At 27.6% G+C, this 18,671-nt stretch overlaps 2 protein-coding genes across 5 annotated transcripts in view; one reads left to right on the forward strand and one right to left on the reverse strand.

The window, feature by feature from the left end:
* Positions 1-7,265, forward strand: part of LOC129960252 (synaptotagmin-1-like) — a 123,430-nt gene extending 116,165 nt beyond the window's left edge. For both annotated transcript variants that reach the window (XM_056073530.1, XM_056073529.1), the window contains exons 7-9: positions 3,436-3,553; positions 5,839-5,972; positions 7,062-7,265. In XM_056073530.1, the coding sequence (XP_055929505.1) occupies positions 3,436-3,553; positions 5,839-5,972; positions 7,062-7,253 (444 nt within the window). In that variant the 3' untranslated portion in view covers positions 7,254-7,265. The remainder of the gene's footprint in view (positions 1-3,435; positions 3,554-5,838; positions 5,973-7,061) is intronic.
* An 8,805-nt stretch (positions 7,266-16,070) lies between these two features.
* Positions 16,071-18,671, reverse strand: part of LOC129959928 (protein phosphatase 1 regulatory subunit 12A-like) — a 132,267-nt gene continuing 129,666 nt past the window's right edge. For all 3 annotated transcript variants that reach the window (XM_056072832.1, XM_056072831.1, XM_056072833.1), the window contains one exon: positions 16,071-18,342. In XM_056072832.1, coding sequence (XP_055928807.1) covers positions 18,256-18,342 — 87 coding nt within the window. In that variant the 3' untranslated portion in view covers positions 16,071-18,255. The remainder of the gene's footprint in view (positions 18,343-18,671) is intronic.

Genomic DNA, 18,671 nt, shown 5'->3' on the forward strand with positions numbered 1-18,671 from the left:
ATTTTTTAAATTTTTGTAAGAAGAAATGGAAACTAAACTTTTCACAATCAATAACTATTATTTCTGACTTTCACATTTCGTTTGAGCATGTGGGCGCATATGCGTACCAAATGTGAGAAAAGAAAATTGGAACCTTTCGTTGCGAGAAATTCAGTTTTTTTCCTATTGTAGAATCTTAAAAATTCAGAAAGGTAGCACTGTTTTCTGAACGGTGATATCCGTCAATTGCTTCTCTATTTCCTGTAACTGAAATTTATGCGGTCTGAGGGCATTTTTCCGTGACCACAATTTAAGACACGTATGTGTCATATGGATTTCCGTACTTTGAAATTTTAGTCTATGATATTTTGATTTATAGTTTAACCTTTAACAATGGAAGGCTTTTCTCGCCATTCAATGATTAGTGTCTAATTGCTCGATAATGCCACAACCGTCGTTATAGGGCTAAGGATACAGCTTAAGAATTTCTGTCGCATGGGAACACAAAAGTAACTAAAAATGGCACAACAACCATTTCTAAATATATGTGACACCATCATTCAGATGTTGAAAAGCACCAAACTACGATATACACAGTTTCAGAAGAACGAAATTTGACATCATTTAACTGAGTTTGGATGACAGAAACTGCAGAGAGCTAATTGGATCACCATTCTAAAGAAGCAACGTTTTCATTTTTGTTAGATAAAGATTTATTATAAAGGGTGTATAATAATAAAAATAGTTGCATTAATTTTTAAAAATTATAACAAACCTATAGCAATTTTTGAGCTCCCTAAGCACTAAAAGGAATCCTTACATTAGCGTATCTATAATTATGCATCTTATTATCTTTCGATGTTTAGAGTGTTAACATAGGCCAAACTATTCTTGGCATCTCACCAACATTATTATTATTTTAACTTTTCACTAGCATTATCTTCAGACCGGGACTCAAAATACTAGGCACGCCTCAAAATAGTCCACGAGTTGCTTCCAGATGGAACGTTAACCTTACTAAACCAGACTACTAGCATAATCTATTGCCTTTAAATTTAAAAGATCTGAAACAGCTGTTTCTGAACTGTCTTTGCCCTGTTGCTTGTTTGCTGGCATTCATTATACCATAAAGAATAGTGAACTTTCATCACTGACGTCATGCTACAACTAGTTATTTCGGCTCTATTTGTAACACCACAGTTACAGTAACCTTTTGTCTTCTAGATTCATTCCGTTAAAATAACATGCTTTATACATTTTTCAAGCAAATTTCCCTAATCAGTAAAAATATCATTTGAAATTAATAAAATTTCTTTATTTACGTCCTTCAGCCCTTATGTTTTGTAGTTTATAATAATACGTTATTAGATCATCAAAAGATTTCAGAATAAAATTAAGTAACCGTGTACGATTTTTTTATAAAAGACTTCTTTAAATGCAGTGTTTTTCTTTATATATAGGTTCAAGATAATAATCCATACTTTTATTTACGAAACTGTTATGCATATTTCACAATGGTCCACACGAACTTTGAATCCCGTTCGTGTTCTTTGGTTTACTCAAAACGTGCCTGCCTTCATCTGTTTATGCAGATGGTCAATTATTCAGAGACGATGTTTCATTTAGGCAAATTAAATTGCATATTAAGGCAATGCAGAATGATTACAATCATTCTCTTCAATAAAGGATGATTTCAATCAAGGTCTTAAATCAAGGATGATTGCAATTATTCTCTTCAATCGAGGATGATTGCAATTATTCTCTTCAATGAAAGATGATTGCAATTATTCTCTTCAATCGAGGATGATTGCAATCATTCTCTGTCAAATGTAAGAATAGTTGTCGAGGATTTCAGTTTTATCATTCAGTATACAGGATGTCCACTCTAACCATGCTCTCGTGATAAATTTCCTAAGCATCTAGAGACAGGCGCATATTTCTAATTAGGAAAAATATTGACTTAAAGAATTATATATATGTTGTTTGAATCAATAAAAGTACTGTTAAAAATTATGGATTTAAATTTTTATATAGTCACCCTTTCCAATTAATCATAATTAGTAAAATATTTGTGTTATATTAACATTTTAAAAAACATAAAATTAGTTCCTCGATTCTGCGACTAAAACTGAATATCTTATGAAGTTTTGAATACCTCTGTTAAGACAATCAATTGTCACTTCATTCACTCGCAGTACGTTGAATAGAGGGTCTCCATCAAACAAACCACTGAAATTGTCTAAAATAATGATATTCAAAGCTTTATAACACAATCAGTTTTAGTCCCAGAAGCTGAAATTTTTTTTGTGTAAAATGTTAGTATATCAATAGTATTTTACAACATATAATTAAGAGAGCTAAGGAGATTGTATAAAAATTCAAGTTTCATATTTTTTTAACATTATGTTTATTGGCTCAAACAGCATTTAAAAAAAATCTTTACTTTATTTAAAGCCTTTTTCCTTTTGGAAATTTTATTTATTTCTACGATTTAGAAATTAAATATTGGGCCACGAATAAAGTGGGCAAACTCTATATTAAGGAGAAAATAAATAAGTTTGTTTGCATGTCCTGAAACCTAATCACTGGGTGAGATTTCAAACTCATGCGATTATAAGAATTTGAAACTTTCTTTAACGAAATTAATTTCCCAAACTGCATTTAGTGCCAGTGATTTAATATTAATTTATTATAATATCAATTCCTTTTTCTTCAAGGAAATACTTTAGTTTCTGAATACAAATCTGTATCTCATGAATTTCAAACTTTTAACTTCTTTTAAAGCTTGAACACATTCTACAGGAAATATAATTCTAAGTATACTTTATTTAATATTGTGTGTTCTTTTTGAATTTCTTTTAATTTAAGAATCTATAAATTTCACTTAATATTTGTGTAGTTATAGTTTTTTAAGCTAGTTTTCCAACGTAAAAAAAACTATAATTACTAATATATAAAATGAAATTGTCTAACCAACTTTGAATATAACATGAAGTTTATAGACTATCATTCAACTTTCAATTATTTTTATCTAAAACATAATATTACTAAAGAATTTTCACTTAGGATGTTTTATTCTGTCATTTGAAGGATCCTCTCATTTTAACAAAAATCCCTGATTATAGCGATACTAATTTTGTGTTTCCTTATTATCTCGCCAGGATTTCTTAGGGAATTTTTTATCTTCCTCCTTGACTGTGTTGCGTCTCCAGAAAAAAAATGCCCATCGACCTTCAGCATAAAGTACCAAATTAAGCAGATGAATTAACAATATGCGTAAAATGAAAGCGTTTAAATAAGTTAATTTTCTTGATAATTTTTGTAGAGTTATTAATAGAAAAAAACGGTCGAAAGCAGGAATGGAAAAAATTAGGAATTCCTGTCATATACCAAACAAGCATGTTTTTCATATGCCAGATGAGCAAAGATATTTTCATAATTATGTTATTTATATAGGAAAACAAACTGGGAGACATTTGCTTTTCGCTCCGTTACGTACCAACTGCTGGGAAACTCACAGTCGTCATTCTTGAGGCAAAGAATCTGAAGAAAATGGATGTTGGGGGTCTTTCAGGTAAGATCCTTGATTTTTATCATCGGAAAATCACTACACTACATCCACTTCTCTGCGAACAGAAATGAATACTTCATAAAACATATGGAAGGGCTATGCTACAAAAACTATCAAGAAAAATTCATACACATATAGACATTAATGTATCTATCTACAGATGATAAAGGCAGTATTTCTTCAACAAACAAATTTATCTGCCCTTGCAGAGGTTATAATAATTTCAATGCGGCAGTCACAATAATTGAATTCAGTAATACTATTGGGATCCAACTCCAAAGCTCTTTTTGAGATAAAACAGTTTTCGTAAAATACTGCAGTAAATATCCAAATGCTGTATTATTCCAAATTTAATTATTGCTTTCTTTCTAGCCATTTCTGCTACTTGTAAAACATATTTGGTGTAACCAATCAAGATAGTCAACCCGAAATCCATAAATCTGTAGGGTATTTGGTACTTTATTGCATTCTTGCATTAAATTCATACATAGGCACAAAAAACTGCAGATAAAAATATCGTAAAACTAACTCTCTAGCCAAGAACTCTTGATGAACGCGACTAATAAAAATAAGATGAGCTTCATTCTCCAAACTCAAGACAGAATTACCACAGCAAGTCAAAAATTATTTGCATTTTATTTTTTGAACTGTGAGTAAACAAAGCTAAGGCAGGATATCTCGATATAGCTCCATGCTTTTGTCGTGTATTTAGCCAAGGGATTTTCAAGCCTCTTGAGCTTAGTTTTGGGCGTCCGACTCGCGTCTTACACTCTAGCTCAATAGAAAAGCAAGTCTATGCAATACATTTTAAATGGGTCAAGTTTCCTTAGTAAAGCACTGTCCTCGTATTGTGTGGAGAGCTTGCGATTAATTTTGACTCCTGAAACACCTTTGAACCAGAAAAATCACCTGCTAATCCTTCTTGGTGTACACTGCTAGCGGGGCTATCGTGTTTACTTTTCAATGGAATGGTGATAAAGGATGTTATTATAATCATCTTCGCACACGGAACCCTCATACCACGAGCTCATAACGGACAAATTTCTGAGTAGAGTAATTTTTGAGGCTAAATTGAGGTTAAATTCTATTTACGTTATAACAATAGAATTCATCCCAGTTATTCAAACACAACTGTTATATCACAACAAAAAACAATCTAGTATCAACAAAGATGAAACTATCGTATCATACTCAGACAAAGAGATAGAGCTCACTCTTTCTATGTCAAAGCATGAACTTGCATTTAAAGATGATTCCAAACTACTAAATATCTTAAAGAACTTCAAACTTCTTTAATGACAAAATAATCAGGGCTAAGATAAGCCTCTTTAAGTTAGACATCTGGCCAGGTGGCTGCTAAGGCTTACAAGATATTCCAAAAATTTAATTAATGAAGGAACATTATCTGAATAATAATTGATAAGATAAATAATCCGATTTACCCCTCCCACAAACAATAAAAGCTATACATAGTGGGAGTGATAATTCTTCATCATGAACCCCAACAAAATTTATCTTGTGGTAAAATAAGCATTATCTTTCAGGCTTTATTTTTAGTTTTCACATGGTTTGAAGAAATTGAGAAAAGTTTGGGCGAATTATATTGATTTAAGCATTTTTTTCCTGATGTTTGCAGTGTGAGGGAAAATATTTCGAAGTGCAATTTTAGAATGCAATGTGGAATTTTTACTTTATTTTTCAGCATTTTGCTAGAATATAAAATAAAAATATTTAGAAACACATTCCCACATTTTAATTTCATAATAAAGCATGAAATAATAATTTAAACTATGTTTTCAAAAATAATCTTGACAGGTTGATATTCAAATTTTTAATGAGTGCACTCGCCACTGCTCTGAAACAGCAAATAAATAAATAAATGAATAACGGGTTGAAAGAAAAAATTTACAAAATGTTCTTTATTTTAACCCTTTCTAAGGCCGTGGGAAGTATGCTTCTCACCAAATTTATCAATCTTTATATGAAATTATGTAGGTTGGCATAAGTTCTGAGAAATTTTTTTTAGACAGACAGAAACTTAGATGCTTCATTTCTTTATCTCACACAAAATGATGTATCTTGATTTGCTACTTAATTATTAATTAACCAAATTAATTAATGAATCAAATTAAATTTATCTAATAAGCTAAATGAATCCCTTTTCTTATTCTAATTTCAAGCCTAAAAATATTTTAACATCATATGACTAGAAAAAAATTGCCCTTTAAAGGGTTAACTGCAAAAATGTCCTACTTGCCTTTATAATTAATACTCGTCTCCTGATTCAGATCCCTATGTAAAAATTGCACTGATGCTAAATGGAAAAAGGATAAAGAAGAAGAAAACAAGCATAAAGAAATGTACTTTAAATCCTTATTACAATGAGTCGTTCACTTTCGAGGTTCCTTTTGAGCAAATACAGGTAAGCTGAATTTTAAATTGTAATTTTTTATATATAATATTTTATTTGTAAGACTGTAATATTTAAAAATATTAGTATGTAAAAAAGGAAGTATCTTTTAACCCTAAACTAAAATATCATGGATTTGCAAGTACTACACAAACTTTTTCACACAAAACTGTAGAGTCAAACCCTATTAGCACAAAATGTCCAATAACATTGTCACGCTATCTTCTCGATACCGGTCGGCATTCAGAATATCGAATAACCTCTTGGATCTTGTTCAAATAGGGATCATCTATAAATCATAAACCCAAAGAGATTAAGACAAATAACCACCTAATTTAGAAAGTGTCAAAGAAAAAGAATGACTAAGATTTATCAATCATGTGAATTTCCATTGGTATATGATTCACAATTCATTCTTTTACAAATGACATAATACGACTAGAAACATTATACTATTCCGGAATAAACAGGATTGCAAAGATTAGTTGTAGTGATATTTTAATATATAAACATTTTTGAAATGTAATTGAACTACAATCACTGCAGTTAGCGGAAGGACATTTGTGTAATTAGAATTATTTTCAGTACACTTTCTTTCGTATAAAGAACATTTATAGATTTTGACAGATGAAAAGTAAAGAGCATTTAAAAAAGGAAACCCCGATGTTTTGACATGATAGAATAGAAAAATCATAAACTCTATTCGAACGACACACCGATTTTTGCAATATGCTTTCTAAGTATTGTCCAATACAGCGGTTTTTTTTTAATATTATTATTACAGATTTTAAAATCAAATATGCTATTGAGCGCATAAAAAAACATCATGCTCCCATGTCTTAATTTTTCGTATTGTATCACAAAACGAAACAATGACAATTATTAATATACAATACGAAAAATATTTTTATAACATTGTACAATAACGAAATTATTATTATACAATACGAAAAATTTGGACAAGGCATTTCACGCATTTTCAGTTTCAAATTCGCAGTTAAATATGAAATATGCCTGTTTGGGATATTTCAACAATTATATTTTCAATTTTAATGCATGTTTATCCCTTAATTGTTCTAATTAATATTTATAACTTTTTAGAAAGTTCAACTTGTCGTTACGGTTGTTGATTACGATCGGATTGGTACTTCGGAGCCAATTGGCAAAGTGGTAATGGGATGCAATGCATCAGGCACAGAGCTTCGCCATTGGATGGATATGTTGGCTTCTCCCAGACGACCAATAGCACAGTGGCACTCTTTGAAAGATCCTACAGACTCTATGGACAATTAAGAGACATCAGAGGTAAATATAATTTTTCTCAGAAAAGAATGATTTAGAAGTGCCAAAAAAGGTTATATTTTATATTTCTCCTTACCATCTTGCACGTAAATTCTTCATCCGAATTCCAAGAAGGAGGAATAAGAACTTAAACTTTTAGCAATAAGAACTTAAAATTTTATTTGGTTTTTGATGTTTAACATTCCATAAAATATCAAAGGATTCATTGACAAAGAATAACCCAAATGACAATTGAGAGAATCGGAGGATGGATTGCTCTATTGATTTTCAAAAATAACCGTCATATAATGCATGAGATTATTTAGATTTAATTTGTTAGTCTAATGCTCAACGATTATTGGATACAAATGTAATGTACAAACTTCAATTAAAGCCAAATAACTTTGATAAGATAATCTTTATCTACCTCCCGTAAAAATTTCAAAAAAACTTCTAATGCTTACATGCGTGCTTAAACATCTGAAAAATTCCAGTATATTTTTAGCTTTTGAGAGAAAAATCTATTATCTTTTGAATAATTAAATTTTTTCAATACATGTTTAAATATGCAAATTTCTGAATTGTTTGATAAATTTATGAATATTATTGTTCCGTTGAATTCTATATTTCGTTAAAAAAATATTTACATCTTATCGCTTGGAAATTCATCCTGAAATGACATTCTATATAAAAGAATAAGATTTCCTTGATTCAATTTCCAATAATTCTAAAATACATAAATACTTTATTGTATTTTACGCACATAATAATTTTCCTTTAAAAATCAGCTCCTGAATTTTATCGAAAGTCTCAAAGTTGAGTAATGCATTTTCAAAATGTATGAGGGTAAAAGTATACTATTTCATGACAGTTTTATTCATAATATATTCAAGGAATTAAATGGGAATAAAAAAACACAATTCCTTTGAAATTGCATAATTAGTCAATTAGGGAAACAGGTAAGCATGTGAAGCCTAAGAAAGCAAATATAGATTTTTAAAAAATGAATTTTAAGTATGTAAAGAAATATTAAAGAAAACATTTCCTTAGGAAACTGGCCATTAGAAATGCAGGAGAAAGAAATTTTATTAATTTTTTTGTTCTAAAATATGCTGCTTGTAATTTAGTTTCAAAGTAGAATAAACATTAGATTTGAAGGATAACCCAAAACTCACAAAATATCGTTGATATTTTTTGTTCAACTTTATAGAAACCGTTGCTCATATTAAAAATGATTTTGTAATAATATTGTTTTTGTTTGTTTGTTTTTTCAAAATTTATGATGAGTTGATACAAGCGTTGTCTTTTAATTATTCTAATTCCTCTTTCTTGAAATAAAAGGGAAAAAAATGTATAGAGTGTAAAAGAAAAACTTAGAGAGAATACGGTTTACTATCAAGATTCTTTTCTTTAGAGTTAAAGTAGGTGTTTCATATTTTTTAAAGAGGGAAAATTTTATAAATAATTAACATATCAGGTGAATTCCAAATGATAGCTATATACATAAAGAAAAATCATAGAGCAAATAAAAAGTTTCAAAAATAGGAAATTGAATCTTTTTCTGCAATTTTCTTCACTTATTTACATACTGACATTACTAAATATTTATATGACTATACTTCTTCAGTAATGTAAGAAGATATTTACTATTTTGTTTTTAATCTAATTATATTAAGGAAATGGGTTTTTACATTCTTTATTTAATTTCAATTGGTAAGTACCAAAATTTAGCCAGCTATAATACCGATATCTTTCTTAACAATATTTTACTAGGAATTTTACATAAGCTAAAAAATACATCTGGTTCCGAAATTATAAAAGAAAAATTACACTAGGTTTTATGCAAGCACAGTCAAAAATTAATTGCAAATACTTATGTTTCCACGAATATTCAAAGTATTTACATCAAATTTAATATAATACTTCACTAGATTATTATCACGTATTCCGTAAATTTCGGTTTAAAACTCTGCTTGTTACAAGCAAAAATCATCCCAAAAAATGTGGGATTCTTTAAAAATATCTTTGTATCTTCCCAATTATTCGAAATTATTTCCAATTTTTAAGTAAGTGCATTAAGCATAGGGCACAAAAATTAAATCTATCGATGCAAATTGCAAATCATAATCACATTACTGTGAAACTGGATAAACTCAAATCATTTTCTCATTCATTAATTTCTCGTCAATCCCCTGTAAGCCATCTTAGCATCATTTTCATTGTACTGTACTGTAAAATGCGAGTTTAAGCGTATTCTGTACGTGGTTGAAGTTGAAAGGTAGTTCGGCAATCTTTCAGGAAAAATTAGAAAGAATGTGTAAAGCCGAAAGTGTTTGGATTCTTTTGATCATACCGAGTGTAACACATTGATTGCCTCGTGTGATTCAACCATTTAATTAATTAGTTAAATTAGTTCTTTCCTACTACAATAAAGAGATAGCAAGAAATTGAAAGAAAAATTATAAGATCCGAATCTTAAACGTAAACCGTTGCAGCGAACATATTAAGAAACAAAAAAAAAAAAAACAAAAAAAATCATTGATATAACAGTGGCATACCTTAGAAGGCACTTTTATTTCCTAAGAATAAGGAAAATGAAGATATTCATGGTGCTGTGATCCTTTCCTATCACCTTTTAAGAGCATCGGCTTTAGTGTGTGTGTTTGTAATCTTAACAAATGCTAACATCTGAATTTCTTTTTTCATATACAGAACAAATGAACACAATTTACAAGGTTGGCACATAGGAAATCCACGCATGAGTATCAAGTGTATCCCTATATGTTGTGTCTTTTATTATATATATTTATAAATGTTATTCAAAACATCACAAGGTGTATGCTTGAGATTATGCGCGACTGAAAAAAAAATTATTGAAATGCTAATGTATAACAACAGTATTTTTAAAAATGATAATTTATACATAGTAAAAATAGATTATGAAAAGAAAGAATTTTTAAAAGCCAATATTTAATACAGAAAGTATTTTCTATTATAGATAATGCATTACACAGAGTAATACCATTTATTGCAATAGCTAAATCCCTTTAAATCAAATTTTTTTTTTTAGTTATGTTAATTACTTCGTTATATAGGTTCAATAAAAATCATTTAGGGAAATCATATTTTAAAAATTGTTCATATATTCCCTTTTAGAAAAAAAATGTAACACGTCATTAAAAGTTCCCATTTAAAAAAGTTTACAGCTTTAAAGAAAGATATAGTTTTTAATCAACATTTATCATTTCAAGATTGCACAGATTTTTAAATAATAAATATAGTGATATATTTTTAAAGGACAAAAAATACTTAGAAATCCTCATGAACTTATTATTAATACTTAAAACAACATGGTACATTCTTATTTCAGAATAAAATTGTAATTCATAAAAAAACACCTTTCCGCTGTATTAGATACCTCATATACACATAAAGTAGATAACCATTAATGAAAAACTGTGCTATATTTTGTTTTATGTTATCGATTGATATAATAACGCAAGTAAATAAGAATGATTTTATTGTTTCAAAAATTTATATTAAATACAAAATTAGTTTTAAGCATAAACTAATTTTTCACATTAAATATTCTTAGAAGATAATCTTCATTATACAAAAAAAATTTTAAATACTTTCGAACGTTCAAAATTTCATTAAAATCCTTGCAAAGGAAGCCAAAATTTCAAAAAACATTCCAATAACTATCACATAATTTTAAGATATTTTGATGTTATCTTATTACATATCAAATACAACAAAAGTTGCATTATATATTTATGGATTATTTTTATAAATAAGGAAGTATTTTAGAAAAAATACCTTTTTATATAAAATAAAGCAAAGATTTATTCTGTGCAGAAACAAAATTTATGATTAAAAACTCGGAAATATTGTTTTTTACTTCTGTATCCCCAAGAAAACTTTTAAATTTAATATTATATTTAATATCTGCTCCCAAATAAATCCAATTCTCATATTCAAAAATACTACTAACAGATAATGCTCTATTATTAAAGATTTATATTTTTGGTGGAATCTTCCTAGAAAAAATACAACTATTGTTCTTTTACTCCAATTACATTTCTTATATATCAATCAAAAAATTTTTTTAAACATTTATAAAAATAAAATTGATATAGTCAGGTTGATACATGACGTATTTTAATTGATTTTTTTTAATACAACCTCATTGCATTCCTCCAGGTATTAAAATAAACTCACTGATGTGATTGGTAATTGGATAAATATATTTAAAAAAAAATAACTATTTATACAGATTACAATTTGAACAAAGTTTTTCTAAAAAGCGCAATATATTTGTTATTTATGATTTCATAAAATTTATGTAATATACCGGTAGTTTGAAACCAAACTGTCAAAAAATATTCTTTAACTAACGAGCTTAACGCAGATTAGAGAACAACTGAATATGTGCCTATTAACAGCGCTCTTGCGTATAGTTTCTGGAAATAAACAATTCACAATAGGATTATAATGAGCAAAACAGTTATTAAAAATGCATAATATTGAAGAGGCATTTTTCATGTGTAACAGGCCATTATCTAGTAGAACTTCGAAGCCATTTCATTTCTTTTTAAACACAGTTAATACCATTATTACATGAAAGTTTAGGAAGTTCATCTTTAGTACGATATTTTATTTGGTATAATATTCATCATTTTAATGGTAATAAGTACATTGCAATCTACAAAACAAGATCATTAAATGAAATTTTAATTAACGGAATAACTGAAGAAAATTTCGTGATTAAAAGGATAATTATCTAAATTATTACTGAAAATTAGTTTGTTTACGTTGATATACAAAATCATATATTAACACTGCTATTTCATCAGCATTCTTAATTATTTTTAAATTCATTCTGAAACCGCAACATAATAAAGGCAGAAAAAATGTGAACACACACACACACACACAAATGATTGAATATTTTTAAACAATAAAAAATGTACACATTTATTAAAAACAATTATTTACATTTTTTTTATAGGCGCGTAAATGTTTATTAAATTTCCTAAAATTTAGAAAATCTAGTGTGGTCTATTATTATTTTCATAAAACTGAAGAAAAAATGATTTTATAAACTTATATTCTAACAACAACAACAAAAAAAAAATGCTGCTAAAGCAATTAAATGAAAAAAATAGTTTCTTGAAAAATCCAACTTTTAATGTTAGTTCAAAACTTAGTTCGAATGATAAGAATGACACTAATGCATAAGGCATGAGACAAACATGTTCGCATTCGATATAAAATTTCTTTTATCCTTAGCTGTTAGAGAAAGTGCTGTTGTGAATTGCTTCCCATTTTAGATGTTTTGATTTAATTATAAATATGTATACAAATAACATTTCTTACTATTCCTTCATAAAGTAGTTTATTGTAAATGTATAACAATAAATGTTTTGCATATTGAATGTTTATGTATAAACAAAGAGCTCCTGAATTTATGTAATACTTGTGTGTTTGCACTGAAGTAAACTAAATAACTGTTCAATGCAGCTCGGCTGTATAGCCGCTAATACCGTGATATGTTCTTCACATGTGCCATGTTGCTGTACAGTAAAATTTAAAAAGAAAACTGTGTGAAAAATCATATTTATCTCTTTGTAACACTTATATTAGATGTATTTTAGCTAGTTATAAATGTAATAGAATTTGCATTTAATAAGTGTTTGTGAACAGAAACGTACTTCATATTTCCATTTGCACTATATGAAATAAGTGGTTCTAGGCTATATTAGGCATCTTTATTTTCCAGCAACATTTAGCAATTTTTATTTAAAACGTGGTATAATAAACTATACAAAAAAAAGATAAACTTATATGTAGATATAAGTTTATCTTATCTCTTTCGGATGAACATTTTGTTAGTTCTCATGACATGAATAACAACTTAACATTAGTGATATAGAAAGTATGTACAGAATCAAATATTTATATATAAAAAAGATGTTATAGTTGGAAGTGCATTTTGAAAGCACATTAAATGAATTATAAATAATATTGATAGATACAAAAGTTTTGTATAGAATCGAACTAAACATTTTAGACAAATAATTATAAGACTGGGAAGTGGACCATTGATACTTAATGTTTAGAAATTTGTTCTTTATAATATTTTATATGCATCTAGACATAATTTTTATAAATCTGTAATATTTAGGTGTTATAAATCAGTAAGTAGTTAAAAGGATTATTTTGCTGGATAAAATATATTTTCATTGTCATCATCGTAAAAAAAAAAGTAATATAACATGAATAATTGAAAAGGGTTGTAAAAAATGAACTAAAAATAGTATTCGTATTAAAAAAAACACAAATATTCATAGCTCAAATGGAAGTTATTCAAACCAGTGCATTTTTCTTAATTTGTAATAAATGACGTGTTCTGTACAGTCTACAAATTTACAGTGTAAAAAAGAGAGTGACTTAAAATTTTCAATGTTTCAAAAAACAGGAAATATATGTGGAAAATTTAAATTTCAGTCAGAATTTATTATTATTGTAAAAAGTTCAAATACCTGTCAGGCAAAGCAAATATTTGATCTTCAACAGATCAAAAATTATCTAAGAAGTATATTTATAATAATTTTTTTTATTACATCTAACGATGCTACCTTTTAAATAAAAATATATATCAGTTTCGTTATAATATGAATAAGATTGAAAAGTGATATGATACTGTGATGAGTAATATTTATTAAAATTTGACTAATATCACACCAGTTGATATTTCTTTAATAATCAATTTCTACGTCTGTGTAAACGATGTTGTTTTCGCAAACAAATACATGAAATGAAACATTTTGATACTCTTTAATTAGGCCAATCTTGTTGCAAATAAATTTATTTAAGATGTCTATCATAATACAAAAAGTTAAAGATTAAGAGTTTATAATATGGGTAGTCTAAATTTCTGAAATTCAGCGAACGAAAATGAAGTAAATAAACAAAATGTTGTCTTTATTATTGATTTTTAGAAGTTCTTCTTGAACCCTGAATACAATGCAACATTGTGTTGCATTGTACTCACATAGTGTATCAGTGTTTTTTGCACTGCAGTTTTCACCTGTATAAAACTAAGCAATATTCATGGCTCACCTGAAATAAAATTTAAAAATGAATTATTTCTTATTGCATACTGTGGCATTAGATTATTGCAGAGGCAAGTAGCATCAAGCAAACCAGATGAGCGATGGCAAGTTTTATTCCGGAATATTTTGAAAAAATCTCAGGTGAAAAAATTTAAATCGTATAATCGATTTTAGAACTAAATCAAAATGCGATTTTATATTATTATTATTTAACTTATCCTTATTACTTATTATATTTAAAAGTCCGAATAAGCATCTGAAACCTCATATAAGAAATTAATTTGCTACTTGTAACATGTGATTCTGCATTCTGATAGGTACCAAAAGGTTAGTTAGCAATGCTGTTCCTAAAATGTTTTTCGACACAATGAAAGATGAGATTCCGACTATTCGGTAAGATATGTATTTAACAAATAATAATAATAATAAATTAATTAATAAATAAGTTATATAAGTTGCTAGGCGCATTTAATCGGTGAGTTTCTCACATCAAAAATCAAGAAATCTTCAACATAACAAACCCGAAAACAGAATGATGAAAACAGAATGAACTACATTTGAAATAATACTTCTATGTAAATTGAGATAAAAACTTAAAAAGGCTTTGAGGATCTCAGCAACACCTTAATCAGTATCTTATTTTTTGATCTGCTGAACCTGCAACTAGTATTAAGTCCCGATAATACATAAGGAAATAACTTAGAATCAATTCTATGATGTGAAAAGAGATTGCCATGTTTTGATTTTCTCTTAGGTTCAGATTCTAAACATGTATAGCGATTATTCCCATTCAATTTTATATATATAAAAAAATTTAACTAAAATTAAAATATCTGCTGGCAGTAAACAAGATATCGGAACATGCATTTTACATCATATTTCGTGCATAAGAAACTTTCGGGCATCTTTGTTATGCTTGAAAATGTAAACTAAAATAGTGTTTAAATAAGAGAAGATATTAATAAGGCTAGTAGAATAATAATAGTAATAAAAAATACATTGCTCAAACAGATATTAAGCTTCGATTGAATGAAAGATAATAAAATAAGCTTCGTGTATCATGCAATTATTTTCAAGAAAATAATATTTCATGCAATTGTCTTTTACATATTTTACAAAATGTCAGAATATTTCTTCGATGTGAGATTCCAAGGAATTAACGTTATGTGCTACTCCAATCCAGAAAAAGAAAATATAAAGATACAAAATGAGAATCAAAATAAATGCACTAAAACTTAAATACCTCGGTTGTTTCTCGGCAAGAATAAAAATTGATAGGAAACTTTTTCAGTTTCTATATTATTTTCAATCATCGTAACATGCAAACAACAGACATAAATCCTTTACATTTCTTCTGCAGTTAACTATTTTGAAATTTATATATAATACCAATAATTAATTGATATGGCCAATAAATTCTCAAAAAAGCATATTAAAGCAGTAATAAAATATTTATTAAAAGGATGCATTTGTTAAAATAATAATCTGATACTATTGATATTTATTTCAACCACATTTTATAATTACAACTTTGTATTGTGTGTTTTTTTAAAGCTTGCTTAAATGTCTGAATGTTTTGTGATTGTAGATTGTGAAAATGTATAACTAACTGTATTAATAAAAAATCATACATATAAAGATAACTTTAATCTTTGACTTGCTTTCATGTGTAGTAATATAGAATTTGTATCAATTATTAATAAACACAGACTACTTCCAGAAATGTTTATTGTTTCACATAAGCTTTAACTCTGTACATATTTATAATACTTTTCAAAAAGTTAATGAACAATAGACTCTTATAAATACTACTACATTTTAAGAGGAACAGCAAACAACATAAAAATGACAATTGCAATGTCTGTTCTTTCAGTCGTGGCTACATGGAAATTTCAATCAATAAATATATAGAGCAAATCACAGTAAGCAGACAAAACAAAACAAATTTTTAACATGGTTTCTATGGGGATAAGAAATTTAATATAAAAAAACTGCATCTCTCAAACAAATTATAAATACTCATCTTTAAGTAACTATGTTAATAACACTAGATATAATAAATTTAAAAGGGTATTTCATTTTCTTGCAGATCACAAAATTCTCTACTACATCTGATTACAACATACTGTATTTCATCATGTTCAGTTCCTCAAAGCTATTTTCACAAATTTCTTCACACAGTCTGAAACGATCACCAATATATATATTTTTAATTGGATATTATGGTTGGGAACAAATTAAACATCGGTTTTTATTGTCATCAAAGCCTTACATTGTAAAACTTCATTAAACATAAAAATTGAAATATGATAATTAACTGTAATACTGTATTTTAAATGATGTTGCAGCATAAATAAGACAATCTACAACAGAAGCTTGTATCCATACCAGTTTATTTCTTGTAGATTGCAAAAATTTAACAAACCATTTTAGTATAAAAAGTCTTCTTAAAAAGAGCTGAATGTAAGTATTACAAAACAGGTATGATCAGCAGTTTGATAAAACTTATTTTGTCCTTAAATTTATATTCCAAAAGCTTTTACACTTGATTAGCTAAATTCCTTTTTGACTTACCAAAAAATTAACAACTAACAGAAAATACAGTTTTAGAAATCTTCAGTGTCAAAAAATATGAGCATTTTTTAAGCAAGTGAAATTGGTATGACTATATCAGATCTATATCAGATCTTTTAACAGCTAAATGAAGTTGGCAGTGCATATGGTTAACCATGATCAATCATGTTCTAACCCATGATATCTCAAGGCACCTCAAAGGCACATAATTAATATAAAATGCGTTTTTGGTGATGATGCTTATCAAAATATTTACACATGCTATTCACACATACAAACAGAAGGAAAAGATTGACGGTAGATGAGAAGAGAGACCAATAGAGGTTAAATGAAAACAACTAATTTTAAGGACATTATAATAAATGTATCTTAAACACAATAAATTAACAATAAATAATTCAAAGTAATTTGGAACTAAATATTTAATAAGCTAGATATGTAAGTAAAAACGAAGTCCTTCCAATCGAAGGCAGAGCTCTCATTTCTAAATATAAATTTAATATAAAACAAGTAAATGTGGTATACAGTTTAATAGCAAATAAGAGTCAATAAGAGTGTTTATCAATAATAAATAACTACATGCAAAATACAAGGAAACATTTTTTTTTACATGTGCTGAAGTTAAATTTCAATATATCCTAGTTTGACTAAAATTAATTTTGTAACAATATTATTGCAAATAAAAAGTTTAGTTTTACATTTATAGGTTCGTGTTATAAAAGTAGTTCAGAAGAATAAAATTTAATGCCAATTGTTCCTTCATAGCACCTTCCAAAACATCGAACAATGACAAAAAGAATAAAATATAAAACATCATGTAAAAATCAGACATATGATACAAAAGAAAATCTAGCACAAGTAATTATAAGTAAAAGACAACTGTCATATTCCTTTATTTAAAAGATGGAGTTGTATGACAGGCATAAGTATAAAAACAACACTACCTGAATAAGTACTCAACAGTCAGTACTATCTCAGGCAGAATTTACTATAGAAGGACTAGATAGATAACTTCACTGCAATTTAAGTAACGAGAGCAAATTGCAAATATAACAATGCAATAAACCTGATATTTAGCATGGAAAACCATACTTTTAATACATGACAAATCAAAAAGTAATGAAACTTGAGCACCACCAGTAATCTGACTGTTAAAGAGAATTTTACAAAACACGTCCTTTTCAGTTTTGGTAAAAATATCAAAAGTTTCTTTTTAAAAACAAGCCTTTCTTCAAAATGATGTTTTACCACAGCGGAAGACAATATCCACCAGGAAGAGATGGATCACATCCATACAAATAATAAGACACAGTATCTCCCTATTACTGCGATATTTTACTTATTACTCGAATAAGAGCAGCATTCTCTTCTCTTAAGCGTTCATTGTCAGCCCTCAGTTTCTCATTTTGCTAAAATAATGGGAAGAACACGTTAATCAGTCAATAACATTACAGAAGAATTAAACTCTAATGAGAAAATAAGCAGCCTTAACATAATGTTGAATATATTGCAAAAGAAAAAAAATCATAGCAAGAAAAAAAAAAAAAAAAAATCAAAGATAAAAGTTAAAACCTTCAAAAAAAAAAAAAAATGGAAAATCTATTCAATAATTATGTTCATCTTTAAATATTAATTTTGCTATTTCTTACACAATTAATATGAAATTTTAAAAACTAAACTACAATTTGAAAAATCCTTAATAAAATTTCAAAAAGAAAAAATGAAACAGTTAAATTTC

Source organism: Argiope bruennichi, chromosome X2 (assembly GCF_947563725.1).
Source record: "Argiope bruennichi chromosome X2, qqArgBrue1.1, whole genome shotgun sequence".
Classification (NCBI taxonomy): domain Eukaryota; kingdom Metazoa; phylum Arthropoda; class Arachnida; order Araneae; family Araneidae; genus Argiope; species Argiope bruennichi.